The 20,117-nt window shown below is 49.4% G+C and overlaps 1 protein-coding gene across 1 annotated transcript in view; it reads left to right on the top strand.

Moving 5' to 3' along the window:
• The window catches only part of LOC142578280 (uncharacterized), a 127,451-nt gene that overhangs the window by 89,796 nt on the left and 17,538 nt on the right, over positions 1-20,117 (top strand). The window contains exon 2 of the mRNA XM_075687681.1: positions 5,756-5,888. Coding sequence (XP_075543796.1) covers positions 5,756-5,888 — 133 coding nt within the window. The remainder of the gene's footprint in view (positions 1-5,755; positions 5,889-20,117) is intronic.

The raw sequence follows: 20,117 nt of genomic DNA, 5'->3' as shown, positions 1-20,117 counted from the left end.
CTCGGGAGGCCAAGACATGTCCGAAGTGATTGGGTTCGTACGCTCTGTAGTGCAAGGAGATTAGTCTTGCATGTGTTGGACAAAACAAGCAGACTGTATCGCAATAATCCTAGAAAAAGTACCGTGTATAGCTGCAACATGGAGCGCATGGACGGTCCCCAAGCTACGAATTTACACATATTAGCAATACAAATGAGCTTTTTCTTCATGTAAGAGACATGCGGACTCCAGGTGGGGTCACGATCCACAATAACGCCTAAGAACCTGCGAGCTTTCTTGTACGGGATGGACTAGCCCCCTATACATACCGGGTAAAAAGGCATCGGTTTTCGTGTAAATGCCACTAGCGCACATTTTTCTGTAGAAATCGTCAGACCTTGGTCGGCGAAGGTATACCGCTGTCAGAGTTGCCGCTTCCTGTATTCTGGCGCGGACTTGTGGCCTTGTCACGCCGGACGTCCACATACAGATATCGTCTGCGTAGAGCAAGGTATTATAGCAGTCTGTGGTAGCGTTTCGGCAAGTCCCACAAGAACAAGATTGAAAAAACTAGGGCTCAACACTCCGCCTTGTGGGCCACCACGACTGGAGATATATCTAACTGTCGGGCCATCCTCTGTAAGGACAAACACAGATCTCAGTGTCAGATAGCTTTTAATCCAGCTAAGACGTGGCCTCCAAGTTCTGCAGCCTCAAGAGTTTGGAGAATAGCTTCATAGGTTACGTTGTCGTAGGCACCTTTTACATCTAAGAAGAATGCCAAAGAGAGGCACTTCACAGCTTTTTGTTGCTGCACTGAGGTCACGAGATCAATGGCGCTGTCAATTGAAGACCGTCCACGTCGAAAACCAGCCATAGGCTCAGGGTAAATGTTATAGTATTCGAGGTACCATTCCATACGTGTCAGCAACATCCTCTCCCTGACCTTGCCGATGCATCTCGCAAGTGCAGTCGGCCGGTACGATGTAAGGTCCCGCGGATACTTCCCAGGCTTCATTAGAGGCACTAGTCGGCTACACTTCCAATCGTTGGGGGCTAAGCCGTCACGCCAAGATTGATTGAATATATCCAGAAAACAGCGCTGTGCTGTTCAACCTAGGTGCGTAGGTCACCCCATCGGGACCGGGTGATGACGATCGCCCGCACGCAGCCAAGGCCGCTTGCAGTTCTTCCATAGAGTAAAGCACTTCCATGCTTTGATCTCTCGCAATGGGAACGTCATGTAGCGAGAAGGCAGCCAGCAAAACGAAGTCGCAAGTAACTTTGGCACAAAATGCCCGCACGACCTCAAGCTCTGGATGACCTTGATGTAGAGCCAGCGCTGGGAAGGGACGACGTTGTTGTGGAGGTAAGCAAAGACCCTGAAGAGTTCTCCACACGGGGGATAACGGCTTGTGAGGGTCCAGCGATTCGCAGAAGTTCTTCCATCGTAGGTCCTGAAGTTTGTTCATCTGACACTGAACTTTCTTCTGAATGCGTCGTGCTTCCCTCAGGTCATAAATTGACTTCGTACACCTATATCGTCTCTCGGCCCGCCAACGGATCACCTGAAGCCTCTCTAATTCTTGGTCAAAATCTGTGTATCGTGTAGATGTTGTAAACGTCCGTGTAGAAACCTGCAGAGCTTGTATGATCATGTCTTCGAGGGGCTCAGGATGGTCATGTCTGTACTTTTCCTCGATCAAAATTCAGTACGCTTGCCAATATATCTTTCTTGAGAGCACAGGGTAAAGAGAACTGGCAAGGCCTCTGATAGTCATGTACGTAGGAATATGGTCGCTGTCATGAGTAAACCTCTGTAACCATTGAACTTTGGAACTTAAGCTATGCGGCACTAATGTCAAGTCCAAGCAGCTGCTGTAAGTCACTCCTCGGAGATAAATCGGGCTGCCATCGTTCAAAACGCTTAGTCCATGCTCGGCAGCGAGATCAACAAGACTCGTGCCTCGTTGATTTGTCCTAAGGATTCCCCAGAGTGGATGATTGACGTTAAAGTCACCCATGATTATCCAATGGCCGGAAGTTTTTGTGAGTATGTCGTTTAGTCCATGCCGACCATGTCGACGTGATGGGGATATGTAGGCGCTTATCAGTGTGAATGAAGCTTTCTTCTTTTTAACACGGAGGCACACATATTGATTATTGTTGTGAGGCTGCACTATTTGGTGAACATACGTGAGCTCCTTGCGGATATACACAACTTGACTAGGTTCAATACAAGATGAAGAAACAAATTATTCGTAGCCCGACAGTCGAATTGTTGTTGAAAAATAAGGTTCACAAATTATGATATTGGGGAACTTGTTCTCAAAAACAGAGTGCCGAAATTCTCACATCCGTGACTGCAGACCTCTGGCGTTCCATTGAAGTATGGAATCGCACTTGACTTGTTCCCGGAATGGCCGCAGTGGTTGTGGATGGTAAGCCGTCTTGTAACTGTAGAGCTGTTGTAACTGGTTCAAAGGAATCCAGGACTTGCAATGCACGTCAAGGCATGGCGTGTGCATATTATTGAGGAGTGTTCGGATAACAGTAAACAGCGACATCAGCATAACAACGACCTGGACATCTTGCGCAGCTTGATTATCTGTTGTCGAACTGTAGCGATTGATGGTAGTCGATTCTGTCGCTCGACGGAGAAGTGTGTCTGAGGTAGTGCAGACCAAGCAGCGTCAGATTCTCTTTTCTGAGCCTCGGTATTCTTCTGACCATGAAGCTGTAGGGTGCTTGACGGTGGTGGCGGGGGCGGCGGCGTAAAGGAACGATCTGGAGTGTACCAATATAGGTATACTAAATATGACATAACAAGCTGGCACTTGACAAAAGAAAGACAGTTCGCACTGTTGCTTTAAGAGTTTCTTCGTAATATTGCTAGGTTGTTTGGACTGTTATGTGGTGCGGACATTTCATTGGCATTAACTGTTCTTCTGCACCCGTCTTTCTGCAAAACTACTTGTAATTGCACCATCTGTTCAAGGGTCGAACCCCTCTCCCCTTGAGCGTGCTCCTTGCCTCTTGTTAGCCAATTAAATAAGAAAAACGGCTCAATGTAGGTAATGTTATTCGTTTCGAAAGCAAATGAAAGTGACCTTCTATAAACGAGGAGAACGTTTGATTGGGCTGTTCAGGAACGCTGCGGGTCACCGCCCGATGCTTGCGTCGGCGGTTACGTAAATTTCGTGTTGTGACGGCCCTGTTCTATCAGCCTGACCAGCATCAATAATTCTCAATGCAGGAATCGTCATTGTAACTCGCTGTAACTTGTGCGGCCAAAAAACATCTACAAAATACCCACGCCGACGATGAGAAGTATTGCGAAAGCTGCCGCATACGAGCTCCACAGCTTCTGCTATTTTCTGAACAAATAGTGACGCAAAACCTGCGACGGGAGCTTGGGCGACGAATAAACTTGAGACATAACAGAGCGCGGCAAGTTCGCAGAAATGTGCACTGTTGCTGTTGGGCGACCTGAGCCTCCACGAAACAGCCTTCTTCAATCACGTGATCGACATCCCTACACACACCGGGTTCGACACTACGCAAGTTTTGCAGGTTTTATGGGCAGTGCTTGACTGAACGATCAATACGTCCGCACAGAAAACTAAAAAACTGATGAAAAAAAAAGCAACGTCCAGAGGAGTCACGCATTCTTTCCGAGTGACGCCGCGAGCCTTGTTAGACCCTTCCTGCCGAATACGTCAAGAATCCGCTTCCTATTATCGCTCTCGCGACCGAACGAAACGGAAGACTGAGGGACAAAGAAGAATAAAAAAGGAAAAAATTTCCATGAACCGGTCCTTTCCTTTACAAATGAGGTCACAAAGACGCCTATTTCTCTCCTCAGAATCCAGCCAGTTGCTTTAAAAAGCGCCTTCCTTAGCCAAATGCGTGCGCTAATGTTGTGGCAACGTATTCCGTAAGGACGGGACAAAAAATAAAAGCGGGCGACCGGCCGACCATCTCGTTTGATAACATGCACAAAGTCGTTAGACGCCAAGCGCCTCGCCCGCATACGGATTATAGCGCTGTGCCCATAAGCAAACTTTTCCTGCAAAATTCTTGTTTTTTTTTTGTGTGTGTGTGTGCAATTCTCGATCCAGCTGCGGTTATCACAGATTCATTTGTCGTTTTTTTTTCTTGTGTGTGTGCGTGCGCGCGTTTTCTTTTCGTCCTACGCCTTCTGAGAAGCCGTTCTTGTTCAACGACTAATGTAACCGATAAAAGCCGCATATTTTATGCAACGGCACCGTTTCCAACTGCGCCTTTGTTGCTCCAGCACGTTGACGCGTGGAAAGCCTTTCAAATGCAAAACAGTACATAACACCGCATTGCGACAGGCGATCTAAATAGCCTTTATGCACTGCTAAAATTGTTCCCCACGAGCTAGCGTGAACATTTTTTTTTTTGAAGAAGAAGGAAACCAGCAGTCAGTGCAGCTAACCGAAAGAGGAAATTTTCACAGCGCTAGTAAAGGGTGGCCCTTGAGAGTACAAGCGTAGACAGGTAACTCAACCTGACTTAAAGAAGATCGAACAAGCATCATGTGCACTCGCAAATTCACCTTGCATTATAAAAGTACAGCTACACAAATTGGCACACTGATACGCTCTGCTGTTCATAAGCAGGAAAATGACAACAGATAAGAGGAGAAACATACGCGACGAGGTGGCACTTGCTTCGAACCTAGTCACTGAGTCAAGATTAATCTCAATGGCATTCCGTCATTCAGTCATCGGTTAATACGACATTTCCTTTAAGTCGAACGTGTTCAACAGTGCCACCAAACAGCCGTACTTTTCAATCCATTTGCTTAATTCGAACATCGGGCAGTTCAAGCCAGTTTCTAGCATCCAGTTTAGGTAGAACAAAGGAAAGGCCACTGTATTAAGACAACCTTAGCTCATTTTTACTGTGACGGGGTAGGTCCAAATGATGGAACAAAATATAAAAGACGGATGCGACGCGTTTCCGGCTACACCGTCTTATCTATTTCTTTTTTCTTGACAAAAAAAAATTGTTTTTGAGCTTTGATGCAAGGTTTGCAAGTACTGGGGTGTATAGTAGCCTTGGTCTCGTTCGCACTGATCAACGTACAGTAGCGAAGTGCCAAAGGTTATAGCCATTTATCCGTGACTTGAAACTCAAACTTTGCGAAGTGAAGTGCATCATGCAATGGGCCGAGCATTCCCGATAGACGGTTCTGGCGTTCTTTCTTAAGTCAGATACTTTGCCTACTTTTGTGATAATATTTAGTTTGCTTGAAGCCATTTAAAATGTCGCGCTAATCTATGAAAATCTTGGCATTTCAGTTTTATGATTTGCGTGGCTTGCCCTCAGAGGACCTCTCTTTCGATGACCGCGCCAAAATATTCAATCGTATGTGTGCCCATTGAGGCCTCTCCACGAGATCAGAATAAGGTTCTTCAACGTTCAAAATTACTTTCTTCAATTGCCGACATTAAGACTTTTTGACTTTATTGTATATTTCAACTCAGGGCGAGCTTAGCACTGCTACGCTATTACTTACAAGCATGCTTGGGCGACGAGCCCTGCGCTAATGTCGCTCACGTTTCTTCGAGTACGCTCGAAAAGCCCAATGCGAAATCTAAGGCGCCCTAGCGAAACTGTTATTGGTCATATACTCGCCGAAAGCTCGGCGACACCTTGAGTGCATGAAAGCGCCTGGCGTTCATGTATATAGGATGGCCACTGGGGTTGCTGACTCGCAATTTCTTTTGTTTCCCAAATGACGCAGACTTTCCGGGAATGTGCTACGACGTGAGTAGTTGCTCGGCGAGGGCCGTCAACGAGAGCTGGGCCATCGGCATCTGTAGCAGGGCGGCATGCGAGATGGACGAGTCCGGCATCCTGCTCGAAGTGCACTACGCGTGAGTATATTCACTATGGCCGCTGACCTGCGCTGACCGCTGGGTCAGCTGCTTTGTTAATAATGTAAATCAATGACCTTGTCATCTCCGTTCTTTTGCAACTTGCAAAGCTCTGTGCATCGAGGTTAGCAAAGCGCGAGAAAAAAAAAGAAGAAGGAAAAGAAACAAAGAAGCGCTAATACGTCACTCCACGCGACACGTCATTGATGTGTGTCATTGAGCTCACCTGATGAGGAAAAAAAAATACGTGGAGGTAACACACAAGGTCATCTAGCAGTTCTACACGTCAATCGAGGAACGAACGACAAGGAGGAGGAAAGAGAAAAGCAGAAGGCAGGGAGGTTAACCAGAATGACGTCCGGTTGGCTACCCTACACCGGGGAAATGGGAAAGGGGAAAACAAAGATGACAGGGAGAGAGAGGAAAGAAGGAAAGAAGGAAATCAACGGTGAGTTCGCTGACGCGTGTGGTCTAATACAAAATGCATTAATAGTCACAGACGTTCACACAAGCCCGTCGTCCTCAAAAAGCACAAAAGCGCCTTCACCGCTTTATGGACCGACGAGCGATGGAGGCGGTGTTCCAACGAACGACAAATCTGTTAAATAACCAACTGTCCAGCCTGGGCGCGTAACCTCTATTTATCAGCCCAAGATGCTGTAGAAGAACCGCTGCGTGAGATATCTGAAGTTAGCAGGGTCGAAATAAGAGACCTAAATTTTGGGCGACTTGGTATTCGTTCACACTGAAACATGCGAGAAACTTCCTGCCCCCAGCCTTTTCTCATGTTCTGTGTTCCCTTCCCGCTGTTTCAGTGCGACAGGGTTAAGTCAATGCCTACCGGCTGCTTTCTTTGAAATTTGCAAGTTGTCTGTTCCATACTATGCGACTTTTCAGTTGATTGTCCAGAGCAGAAAAAAAGCAGCAGTGCAGATAACTGGCTGGTGCAAATAGTACCAGGGACTGGAACGATACTACAGAGGTCAACATTCCATGCTTCTCGTTGTGGTTCCTCGTGCAATACGCTCTACTTGCAATGCCACGGACTATCAAACGCCTAAATTAGTTCAGATTCCGTACTTAGTTATTCCACTAAGGATTGGCTCACGAAAACGCCAACACGTGGCTTTGCGTGAGTGTGTTTTAAATACGATTCCTTCTGTATGGCAGACACAGTCAGTTAACAAGTGAATAGGAGACTTCGCGCCACTCATTAATCAGCTCAAATGTTGAACGCTCGTCAAACATGTTGGTGATAAGTGAGCAATGTCTGAATATTGCGTCTAGAACTAGGATTTCTGACTCACACAATCGAGTCATCCTTGGCTTAACTCTCTGGGATTGGTTAAGCCAGCAGAGAGTACGAGAAAGACAACGACACAAAGAAGTCACATTTTTCGAGCCATAGTGGACAGAAGCAAACAAACAAACCAGACGCGTACATTATAACTGTAAAGGTTTCTCGTCTGCATTTATACGTGTTCGAATCAAGAAGAGTTTTCTGCTTGCAATGCCAGACATTCTTGATTTCTCTCCTTAACCACTCGCTGAAAAGGTAGCGACTGAAAGAACAAAAGAAAACCATTATATCTCGCTTCCTTACGGTAATAGTCGCATGTCATTGACTGGTATGCAACAAGATTTAGATTGCAGTGCTGCAAATTCCTTTAAATAGCGAACCGAGCGCAAAATATCAAGCGAAAAGAGTGCAATGTAACGACGTAGAGAGGTCTCGTGTTATTGCATAGCTCAGATTCGTTACGCGTGCCACTCTATCATATGTCAGGAGAACGAGACTATTGAGCTTGCAGATTAGGGCGCGTCAAATTTGATAGGTCAAATTGTTTCGTCTCTGCAAAGCCCCTCCCTCAGAGACGTGAGTGGGCATTGCGTTGTAAAGAAAGAAAGAAAGAAAGAAAGAAAGAAAGAAAGAAAGAAAGAAAGAAAGAAAGAAAGAAAGAAAGAAAGAAAGAAATCGAAGCAGAATCATGTCTCTCAAGCGGCGGCCGCTATCAACTCTCAACGCACGAGCCGCACACTATCGGATGTGTGGTTGTACATTAGTGGGTGCCGCTTCTAGGCTGGGAGTGTCTGCCAACAGCTTTTAGGGGAAGAACAAATAAAAAGTGAGGTCGGACGCTTTATAAACAAACAAAAAAATTAAGAAGGTAAAGCTCTCTATAAGGCCAGCGGACCGACCTTGTGCTTCCGTGACCTGCTCGGCAGTAGCCCCGTGGAGACGCCTCCTCCTCGCACACCGCCAGAAAAGCCCCGAATGAACGCCGCGACGTCCATTGCGGCGCCTTGTGAAAATTTCGAGGCGCGCGCGCGACGCCCAAACTGTCTAGTTCGAACTGAAATGTGGTGCAGGGTCACGTCGGCCAAACCGACGAATGTGGCTCGAACTCTGCCGCGGTAGCTGCAAGTGTTCTGCCAACTCGTGTACGACGGGCCAACATACTTCCCGGTAACGCCCCGTTCCGGCTCCAACGCCGCCGCCGCGTTCTTCGATCTGAAGACTATACACACCTTGCCACAATACCGTTTCGCGTAATTTACCGTTGCGCCATTTCACGAAGCGCCCCTTTGTTTCTTTCTAGGCCGCAACCGAGCGGCGACGGCTGCGCGAATTTGCTCGCGGGTATTGGTCCACGCGGCTATGTCGTTCGAGTGCTCTCGCTCATGTGGTGTCCCTGCTTTCGTTTCGGCTAAGCGCGAGTGATTGAAGGGCGACTCGAACTTCTCTACCCGCGATGCGTCTTTGGGACGATGAGCCTCAGAGGGAGGTCCTGCGAACAAAGGTCGCGAAACCTCTGTCGCGGAAGAGGCTCCGAGCGAAAGTGGGCCGCGGAGAGAACAACGTCGCGCCGTTCCATCGGGCAGCTGCTCGCTAAATGAGATTATATAGGAGCACGCAGTACATAGAACACCGGTAGCCTGCACGCGCTGCGTCTCGCGCCGACTCGGCGCCCTGAGAAAGCGCGCTGCGCCGTGCTTACACGAAGGGGCTTTGAAGTCGCCGGTGTGGCAGAGCGTTCTTTTGTCCTGACCAGTTCCCGAAGAAAGTTCCGTTTCTTAGTTCGATGAGAAAAAAAAAGAAAAAGAAAGAAACAGGTGTTACAAGTACTGCGCAGACGTAACCACTTGACACGTGTAGCGTTATCTGAACTGTGCCAGACGCAACCAGTGACGGTGAGAAGGTTAGCGACAAGGATTGGCTCCGGTCGCCCGAGCGAATCGTCAACCCGACACGGATAGCAGAAACGCTTGGGATACATTTGAAAATCTGGAACGAACCGCAACCCTCCGGGCTTTAAAAAAAACGCGCTATCAGGAATCTCTCATAAAAGTGAGATTAACGCATGGTCAATAGCGGTCGAACAAAGGATGTTTCAGGCTGGAACCAGCGTTTCGACAAATGAACTTGTCTTTGTCGGGGAAACGACTAGTGATCTCGTCGAAATGTTAATTCCTGCGTGAGGCATTCCTTGTTCAACCGCGATTAATTACTTCAAGACTCCATGTTTCTGTGAACCTCTCTCTTGTTTGTGCTAAATTAACACGTGTAAGGTTGCTCACAGTCATTCGTGGTGCGTAAGTTACGCAAACAATTAGTTAAACGAAGTTGCGGACTGACTCAAAAATGTTTCTGAATGCAATAAATGGCGGCTTTGGACGAATTTACACTAAATAGCATAGTGATGCGCGTTATTTCCCGCTGTGGTTGTGTTGGCAGTATCTCGCAGGCGACACGCTGGTGGTTTTATACCTCCGCTGAAAGTCTATTGAGCACATCAAACACAGACGCCGCAATCACCTGACTGAATAGGCACAACTGTGAATATGTTGACGAAGTCACAGGGAAAAAAGGAGAAAGTACACCCGGTTCATGACCTGGAAGAAGGACAGAGAAAGAGTCGGTTTGTATAAACACTGTTCGCTGAATTCAAGCTCGTGGGAGACTACCAATGAGTAAGGTTTGCACGTAAATATAAAAGAAACATCTCAATATCTCTCAAGAACTATTTGTTTACCCATTATGAGCGAATAAGATTACAGTGGCCCTAAAGAAACAAAAAGGCACAACACGCTTTGCATGCTCGGTAAGGACTTGCGAGTTTTAGGCAAATGTGTGGATTTAAGTGCACAGGGCGCACTCGCGACCTCTAATCTTTTAAGTCAATCACGAACGTGCATGTTTACTGCTATGCACATCAAAGTACTTTGACTTCCGTACACATGCTCACGTATTCACTGGCACGGTGTATGGGCATATGATTATGACATCTCAAAGCATTAGGCATTCAAAGCGAACGGTAGATCTAGCAACTTATAAGTCTCCGTCCGTGGGTGGCGGCAGCAACCTTACAGCCGGCAAGTTCAAAGCCCAGGCAGAGAAAGCACGTGCATAAATCTACATAGCCACCGACACCAGGCGTCAAAAATGCACACTTTGCTGTCTGCCTAATAGGCTAACCAATCCAACTGCACGGCCGCAGGCACGCCACGCAGAAATCGAAAGTGGCGTGCCCGCCATACGCGCGCATGCATTCCGCGGTGTTACCTCGCGAACGAGGCGCTCAAGGGTCGACCCGTCCCTCACCCCCTGCGCTGAGGGGACGTCCTGGCGAGAGAGCGACTCCTTAAGAAAACAACAACGAACGAACGAAAAAGAAGAACTGCGACCACAAGTTAACAAAACGGCGCAATTTCGTTTTTCTTCCCTGCGAGGCTCGCTTACGTAACGCGTGCGAGAGACCACCGCGACTGACCCACAAAGGCGAGAAAGGTGGGCAAAGTCAATACGGGCGCCGCCGAGGTCGATCTTCTCGAAGCGACGGCGACCGCGCGTAGCTTCCCCGCCACACCGCCGGGTCAACCAGATTCAAAGCGCTTAGGTGGCACCGACCGCATCCGGGCCGCTCGAATCGCCGGAAAAGAGCGCGAGGCTGCGCGTATACGCACACACGCGATGTTGCCTTTGGCAGTGGAAGGGTGCGCGGAGGGGACACGAGGGGAAAAGAAAAGTTGCCGTTAGGCGAGTGTACGCGTCCGCGCCTCGCTGGCAGATGCAGTGACAAATGGTTTCATTCAGACGCAGCGACAGTGTCCGTCGGGCGAAATTGATGCCTCGACGTCGGGACACGCCTCGCGAGGACACAGGGAGGTGGCTGGCAGGCGGTGACGAAACGCCATCCATCATTCCGGCGGCGGGTTATGTTCGCACGCTGCGTGCTTGGCGCTCACATACGGCGGCGTGAGGATGATGGCCCGCGGTGCAGCCAGAGAATTGGCCTGTGGCGTCTCATTCCAGAGGGCGTGACCGACTGCGCGGGGACGAGCTGGCGCAGTGGGCGGTGGTTAACGGCCCCGACTGTGGCCCTTAGCGGCAGACGCATTAACCCTTTGTTCTGCGCCTAAGAAGGATCATCCGGAGGAACGTATAAGGCAATCTCCTGGCATTTGTTCTGTCTGGAAAAAAAAACAGAGAGAGGGAGAGAGAGAGGACACTGAACAAACAGCAACGCCACGAAATACGCGAGCTTGCGAAACATGACGCTCATGGTCCTCCAGAATAAATGTAGATGACTGCCCGTTGCTTGCCTTCAAATTTGGTAAACAGTCCTCGCGAACACAAACGCACAGCTGTCGTATAGAGCGCATCCGCGAGACTCTTTTCCTGAATGGGCGCCTTGACCTCATGCATTAAGAATAATATGAGCGACGATTGCAGACCAGTATATCTTGCAGGCACGGGACCCTCCGGTGCTGTAGAGGTGTGTACTAATTCTAGGTCAGTGCTTACGACGAGGACAGCTAGCAAAGCTCGCAGTCCTACCGCAAAGAACTACCGCCGTGTCCGTATGCAGCAAAGAACGGTACGCCGAAAAAGAAAAAGAAACAGAAGAGAGGTGTGCGATCTCGCTACTCGCTACTTTCGCACAATCCTGGTAAAAACGTGAGCTATTATGCCGCTGTTATTACGTAAGGTGCGCCGGGAACGCGTTCGGGTATATAAAGCTACGCCACATTCGCCCCCAAACAATTGGCGTTTAACCCAAAAGTCATGGACTCGCTCGACGCTACGAGCCATGCCGGCTCGTCTTACACCCACGCTTATGCAACTCGTGACTAGTCGGCGCTGCCTCAGATGATTTGCATTAGTTCGCGGGAATGCGCGGCACATAGTCGAGCTGCCCCCACGGGCCCTATGCGCGCCGTAATCGCTTTTAGGCGTCGCGTCAGTGTAGGAGTCGTCCCGTACAACAACCGACGCTCGGCAACAACTTGAGGCGTGCGAACTTATCTCGAGTTCGTATATGTGAGCTCTATGCGGGCTGATAGGGTCTGCGCTCTCCGCGGCGACCCCCTTAGACGAGCTGATGGATAGCCTTGCGCGTTCTGGTTGGATGATTAAGCACAAACTAACGCGTTGCAGTGCTACATTCACCAACAGGTGCCACGCCGAGAAACCGGTTAACTTCACATAAAGTCAGCATTATCGAAGTGGCAGGCAGCAGACATGATTATCTCACCCCCGCACTCTCAGCCTTCATGGCGACCTCATAAGTGACCTCATCGCACCTCATTACTAAACGCCTGCAACAATATTATTCACATCGAAGCGAATTTCGCAGTTTCGAGTAATCAGAGGCGCTAACGATTGCTTTATTTTCTTCATTCGCGTTTCAATTTATGCGTCTGACGCAAGGTATTATTTGTACTTAAACCCTACAATTTCTCCGTCGCGTTCCTTCAAAACGGCTATAAAAAGCCTGGTTTAGCCTTGCCTACACTCAAGAAAAGCAATAGAAAAGGTGGAAACTTCGGACTGCAAGTGTAATGTCGCTGTCGGCCATTCATTTTTGGAGCACCAAATGGCCGACTCTCACGCACTAAGGGACTATTTGGCCGATGCACACATTCGTCGGCCATTAGGCATGCGAGCTGCATATGGGCTGCGTTCACCGTTATGAATCCTTAACTGTCGTCATCATCATCATCATCATCATCATCATCATCATCACGACTCAGTCCACCTTTTCCTACCATTCTATGTTCTCCAAGTGCTCAGTATGGTATACGAGATAGTGCACTAGCTGAGGCCGACCTCTCTGCCTTCCTCAAATAAAATAGCTCTCTTCTTCTCCTTTCTTCCTTTCTTTTTTTTTGCGCTGCCAAAGTTTTATGTTTTCAGCCTCTTCCTTAGATAAAATTGCCAACTCAAAGCTTTCCACTTGGCGTAACCGCGAAAGAGGAAACACTATAGTATATACAAGAACCAGATGAGTCCGACGCTTTCCGCTTCACCTGACACTACCTGCACTGCCCTTTACTTCGTGCCTTAGAATAAGTCCGCGGCCATCAAAAACGTCGCTAACACGACATGCCACTTGCCGGTGTCAGTCAGCGCCGTAGTCACCGTGGAAGAAAGAAAAGCCGCATCGAACACGGAAATTCCCACGGGCTCCGAGTGCACGGCCGCGAATCAATTCTCCCGCACTTATATATCGAGGAGGAGCCTCTCGAAGAGGTTCGCTGTCACGCAGGAGGACAACCGCGCAACCGTGTGAATCATCGGGGCCCGTCCGTGAGACGCCCGGCGACGTCTGCTGGGTCTAATCGTGCTCGCCCACGTACAACGCGAGAGGATGCTCCCTCACGAGCGAGGCTAGTTAGCCGCAACCACGACGGTCACGCGTATCGATGTCGGGCAAATATCGGCAACCAGGGCATTGTCGTTGCCTCTTACTTGACCTTGTTTTATTTATTTTTTATTCTTCTACGTTCTCACATACATCAAATGCAGCAAGGCTCGGCCTCCTTCGGCGTCGCTGCAGCGTGACACCTAGCACCACGCATCTCCCATCCGTCACACTCTGCAACGCTAAAGAAGCCGGACGTGGTTGCAGTACCTTACTCATCCCTCATCAGACAGACCTCTTGCGGTCAGGACCCTCTCCGCGGTGCACGCGCAAGGCGCCGCCCACCCCTAGAAACCAAGGCGCTGCTAGCGCTCGCTCGCCAATGTATACGTGTTCTGCATGCGTGTGGACTGCGTTGCAACAAAAGCGGACAGACAGGCAGGAGAGAATCCTAAAAAGGCCGGAAAGTTGCTGCTCGTTCGTCTAGTTAACTCTTATTTTTTTTTTCGTCCTACACTACTCGGGGAGCAAGAGCGTGGTTGCACGAGCCCTGTTAGTAGGCTAGCGTTTCTACGGTGCACGTGTTTCCCCGTTGCGGAAGGACAGACCGCACAGCCGCTATCGGTGCGCGCGGGTTGTTTCCGTCCACGGCAGAATCTAAAATTACGCCGACGCTATTAGAGGATGAATGACGTACTGGAAAAATGAACTCGTCGTTACGTCACGACTTTCTCTCTCTTCGTCTCATTTCGGCGGAGAAAGCAGGTTAGTGTAGGCTCGACCACGCACAAAACCCGTGCATGGCTGCCGGGAATGAGAGCGAATTGAGAGGAAGTTCTAAGCAGTATCCCGTTACATCACGGCACTGACTTTAGTGAAGGTGCTACTACGTATCGCTACACAGAGAGGGCTTTCATGCTTTAAACCGTGACGTCATACGAAAAGCTGCCGCAGCCCACACGTTTATGAGGGGGACGTGAGCGGATATAAATCTCTCTTAGAAAGGATTTTCAATGGCAGCGTCATGTCATCCTGAGAGGACGTCCCATTCTGATAACGTATGAGGAAGAATCTAGAATTGACACAGTCTAAAGCTCTGATGTGTGAAACAAGCTGTCCCGGATTTCCTTGTCTTTATCGGGCGCTTCAGCACAAAAATTGAATCTTACTGCGACTGATACATTGAGGAACAATAACTTTGTTGCGCTTGCTGATGGAAATGATTTCGGGGTTCTAATAATAAAAACATGACTGCGCTTAGCCGCACATCATGACATCAGAGTAGGACGCGAGCCATCTTACACTGTACAGGCGACGAGGATTCTGCGCGTCCCGAATCGAGCTTCGCAATGTAAGTCCCACTTTTGTCACTAATCGTTAATGGTCAGTGCAAAAAGGCTTACTACACCACGTAGTGATGCCTAATAAACGAACTCGCCGTGTTGGGCCTTCCGCCATGCAAGCCTGGCACGTGCGCGCGTTCTCATCTGAACCCCCTTGTATGCTGATTTCGCGTGTTGATATCAGTAACCGAATTTCAAAACGCTTCCTTGATTGCGGCATTTCATCACGTGCACTCGGAGCGACGGAGTAGTGCAATATGTCTCATGTGTAAGCGCTCATTGTACTTTGTGCACAAAATAAAAAGAAAGAAAGAAAGAAAGAAAGAAAGAAAGAAAGAAAGAAAGAAAGAAAGAAAGAAAGAAAGAAAGAAAGAAAGAAAGAAAGAAAGAACAGCAATAATGTGCTTCTCGGGAGCAGCACCGTCGATAGCCATGGGTTCTGGGGCTGCAATGCGCGCCTATGAATGCCAATGGCCCCGCCGTTAAGAAGTATGAGCTCTGCTTACGTGCACTGTAGCCCATAACGCTCGAACGAGGCAAAGTATTTATATATATTTCAGCCGATGAAGCGACAGGTTTTTCCTACAGCTTCATGCACGCCTCTGGCCTCCTATTTTGCATTCGCTTCCCGATTTACACGCTCTGCAAAGGCAGCGTCGGCCTAGTTCACGCGGCGATGCGGTGCAGTGCTTCGATCATGCCGCATTTGGCGACAGTACGTATACAGGACCGCGTTCATTCCATCTGCCATAGATTTCAGTCTTCCGCTCTACAATGTCCGGACGCCGTGCGAGGCGATCGCGCACACAAAGGGCGCCGTCGACAAAAAAGAAATTCTCTCGTAATGCGGTCGTACTGTCACTACGGTGCGACTCCTGCGATGAATGAGCGTGCCTCACTGGGATAAGGAGACCCACAGACGGAAGGACATATATAGCGGTGACGTATCGTGGGAGCTGGTAGTTTGCTGTGATCGCCAGCACCGCAGCGTAGCCTCCGGTAACCCAAGGTGTTCGCAATGAGTGGTCCGTACATACCGAAGATGCCAATGGCTTCTGCCTTCGGCGCACCTCTCATAAGGCACGACGCATAGATATACTCATAACAGACCTCAAACGGAAGCCATCGTCGCCGTCGTGTCAGACAGAACGCGAGACTCGTTCATTCCTTGTCGAACGGCAGGCTTCATCTAGACTTTGGTGTACGCCATTGTGAAGAGCTCGAGATTAATTTTTCCCGCTTAGTGTTCCTTAATAAGCCCTACGACCTGAGTACGCTAGCGTTATTAATGAAAAATGTGTTTCTTGACTAGGTCACCCACCGATTCACCTTACAATCTGTACGGTAAATACGTCACCGATTTGAAGCACTACAGAGTCCTCTCTCTCTCTCTCTCTCCTTTCGGCTCCATGCAAAGGTCAATAGAACACAAGGCATCGTGCTCTGCAGCAGGATGTGTTGGGGGGGGGGGAATAGGAAGGAAGGGATGTTAACCAGTCAAGAGTCTGGTTAGCTACCCTACGCTAGGGGAAGAGAGAGAAGGGAGAGAGAAGGTGTAGATACGTGTACGGACTTGAGTTAAAGCCGCTCTCGCAAATCAGACGTTCTGAGAAAGCATGGCTGTTTTGCAAAAGTGGTACAATATGCATCATTATGTTGATCTCCCCCTTCCATCTTCGCGTCGGGCCAGCAGAGAAAGGTAGAGATGAAAGAAAGGAAAGGCAGGGACGTTAACTAGAACAAAAAATAGTCGCTGTTTCGACCGAACGGCGAAGCGTCGATTGTGATAACAAATTAATAGACAGCTGTACAAAGTAAGGACAGTAGTTTTATCGGCCGTATAAGCTTGTAAACATCCGCTTACTAACTAAATTAACAAGCATGGTGTCACGCACGCACAAGCAGACGTGAACAAACCTACCTGGATGACCGCGCACACTCGCTGTCAAAACTCTGGAGCGAGGAATGAAGCGCAGCAGCAGGGCAGCGAGCGAATTGACCTTCGTGCTGCCTGTGTCTTCAACGCGAACTAAGCGGCGAGAACACAGTGCACACGAAGCTATCAGCACTCGGCGCACTCTCTCCCCGTCGCAGATCGCTTTCAAGATAGGGCCCGCGCGGCGCGCATATGCAGCGGCCACCGGAGTAGGGCACGTAGAAAGATCAGGAACTCTGCACCGCATATAGTACTCTCGGTTGTAGATAACCATAAAACGACAACAGGAACTAAACAGGGACTCGATGTTTGGACCTCGATGCTTAGCGCGCATCGAGGAGAGAACTGCTCTGGCGTCTCGTGAAACCATTCTTCACGCGTTCGCATCGCAACTCCTGATATAACGACGTCTTGTCACGAACGTTCTGGCGCTAGAATCAAAAGTAGTCCCAGTCGAACCGGCAGCGTGAGAAAGAGAGAGAGAGATAAGATGAAAACAGAAAAAGAAAGAAGCCGGACACGAAGAAAAAGGAATCGGACAAAGAATAGCGCCGCAGAAGCTCCGTTCCATCATCGTTCGTGTGCTTTATTCTCTCTTTGCGGCGTCTTGTTTTACCCTCCGCCCTTCTTTTGTACAGCTGCGGGACGCCCAACAAACACGCGTGACCAGCGCTGTCCGACCGCCGCCGCGAGGCGGCGTTCGTGTAGATATGCGTATATACTCACGTACGCGGCAGCTCTCTGAAAGCGTCAGTCTTAGCGGCCGCCTGCACGCTGCATACGCCTCGTGCTTATAGGCAGCGCACGCGCTGAGGGAGCCGAAGAAGAGAAAAGAAATTTTAAAAAACAACGAAAAGGCTGGCGAGTGCCCAAATAAGGAAGCCACCCGCACCCCGATCGACAACTTCGCCCCCCACTCCGCAGAGCAGCGAAGTTACACAGGCAGAGAGACCGCGCTTCCTGTTGCACTTCCCGAGCGTCCAGTTCACGCAACAAGGCGGCGGCCGACGCCGCTGAGGAAGCGGCGCGCGGGAGTTGCTGCGCCACTTTCTTTTTGCAAACAGAGGAGCCTTGCGAGGCGTACGGCGCTTGAAAGGCAGAGGGAGTGCGAATGGGAGGGGGGAAAGCTGTCTTCTTTTCAGAGCGAAAACGGGGGTTAACGCGCGTAAATGACGCGGAGGAGCGTTGAGGACGGAAAGTGCTGCGGGCGTCGGGCCGACCTCCGCGACCCGGCCACCACACGAGTGGATGCGCAGTTTCGGAAAAAGCCGCGATGCTTCTTCAAATTGGAGGAACGACGCAGAAGACTGTCGGGAGAACCTTAAAAGGGGAGGGGAAAGAGAGGTGAGCGGGGGAGGGGGGGGCACGGAAGAGAAGATGGAGCTCATCTTTCACGCTTCGCGATATGCCGCAGGCTGCGGCGGTGGCGTCCACCGCGACGACTTTTTTTTGGCGTGTAAAGGTTGGTTCGATTTGGTTTTCCAGGCTTCGTACTGGCAAGCGCAGACACCGCATAGTGCCGAAGACGCACTTGCTCGAATACAGACTTGAAAATAGCCTTAAATAGTCAGCAGTCGGCTTGTCTTTTTGCTATACCGGAACGCGTGCGAACGGTGCCGAAAATAGGCTCCCCAAAACGAGGAGAAACGTTTAAGAAAGGGAAATCGACATAGCAGGAGTGGGTCGCCTCATGGGTCAAGTTTTCGCGCTTATAGCCAACTCCTTATATCCAATGTATTGTGATCGTCAATTTTTGTCAGCGTATACCTAAATTTTCGCAGACGCGTTATGACCTCTCAAATCCTCGTCGGGGTTAGTGGATCTTGCTTCGTACGAAAACGTGTCTTCAGCATATGCGCAACAAACCATGCGATGAAGTATCCTTCAAGATAACAAAACAAATTGCGACAGCCAACAGCGATGTGAGACCTCTTGCGCGGAATGTCAAGTGGAAGATATTTCACGTTAATATTCAAGAGGCACTCTGAAAGCGATACGGAGGGAGACACAGCACTCCAAATTGCGGCTATTAAGGCTGTCTTCCCATCACAACGGTGTCGGAGGCAAAATCGCGTTTTCCGACGCTTGAGTTAACGAAACGTGATCGCTGTCGTCACTCGCCAGTCACAGACGCAGAATGTCGCGAATAGCTTCGTCCACTCGGATTTCTTACCATTCGTGCAATCGATCCCGAAGGTATACCCTTACCAGTCAGTAGTTACGACTATATAAATGCATAGGAACCTCCTTATAGCATCGTGCATAACTCATTCCGCTCTTAGAGGAAGAGCATATGGGACTCATAAGTATAGCTTGCGTAACGCATATACGCGTGATATATAACTCTCAAAATGAACTCGAAGCTGGCGCACGTGTACATATAGTGCACATCGCGTGCGCAGCTCAAGCAGCGAGCGGGCCGTGTGTGTAGGGCGTGCGGCGACGGGGCACGACCGTAAAAGGAAAGGGTCTCCCTGTCTGCCAACCTCCTGCTTACCCTGTTGTCTGGTTGCGATCTAGAAGCCCCAGTGAGAAGAGTAAGAAAGAAAAGGCCGTTTCCTGATGTGCCGTCAGTATTCACTGCACCGAGGCACGCCCTGAATGAAAGGCCCGACTCACCCTTGCAGGTAGCTTTTTTTGCTTTTTTAACGCTTTAGGTTCTTCATTTTCATCGTGCGTGCCCACGCTTGTCTCAAGCGGAGACACGCACGTAAAGAACTCAACATCACATTCAGTCGTGTATTCTCTCTCTCGCAAAAAAGAGAAAAGAAAATCAGGGGCCTGAGGAGGGGGTGCTGGCTGTTGGTGCACTTTAAAAGGCTGTTACAGATACGCGATGATGTATGCTGAACAAACCTGAGCTCGGAAAGTTTGTCGCAACTACACATGTGCGATCCGCTAGAACATGTAGGATTGAATGTCTTGCGCCCCGGAGCGTGTGTATGCGTGTATGCGTCATCTGCCGCCTCTCACGTGGCAACACCAAAGTACTCGGTGTGACGTATTCTTGATACATAATTATATTTACACATTATGGTCAACGTTCGCGATCTGCACGCTTTTCAAGGAGCTATACGTACGAACGTGTACACTACATCCATCAGTTTCTAACAGGTGACTCGCTCTTCAGATCGTGCGACGCCCCCCACCCCTTTCTTTCTTCTTTTTTTTTTCAAGAACGCTGTTTTACCAGCGGCGAAACTAACTTTGAATTGCTACACACACCGGCTATAGTTCGCGACACCGTTGGCAGACAAGCTGCGCCTCTGTGAGCGCTATGTCGGTGGTTCCAACTATATGATAT

The sequence above is a fragment of the Dermacentor variabilis genome, chromosome 4 (assembly GCF_050947875.1).
Source record: "Dermacentor variabilis isolate Ectoservices chromosome 4, ASM5094787v1, whole genome shotgun sequence".
In the NCBI taxonomy this organism is placed as follows: domain Eukaryota; kingdom Metazoa; phylum Arthropoda; class Arachnida; order Ixodida; family Ixodidae; genus Dermacentor; species Dermacentor variabilis.
Note: the sequence above shows the minus strand (reverse complement) of the source record. Positions and strands in the feature narration are given on the sequence as shown.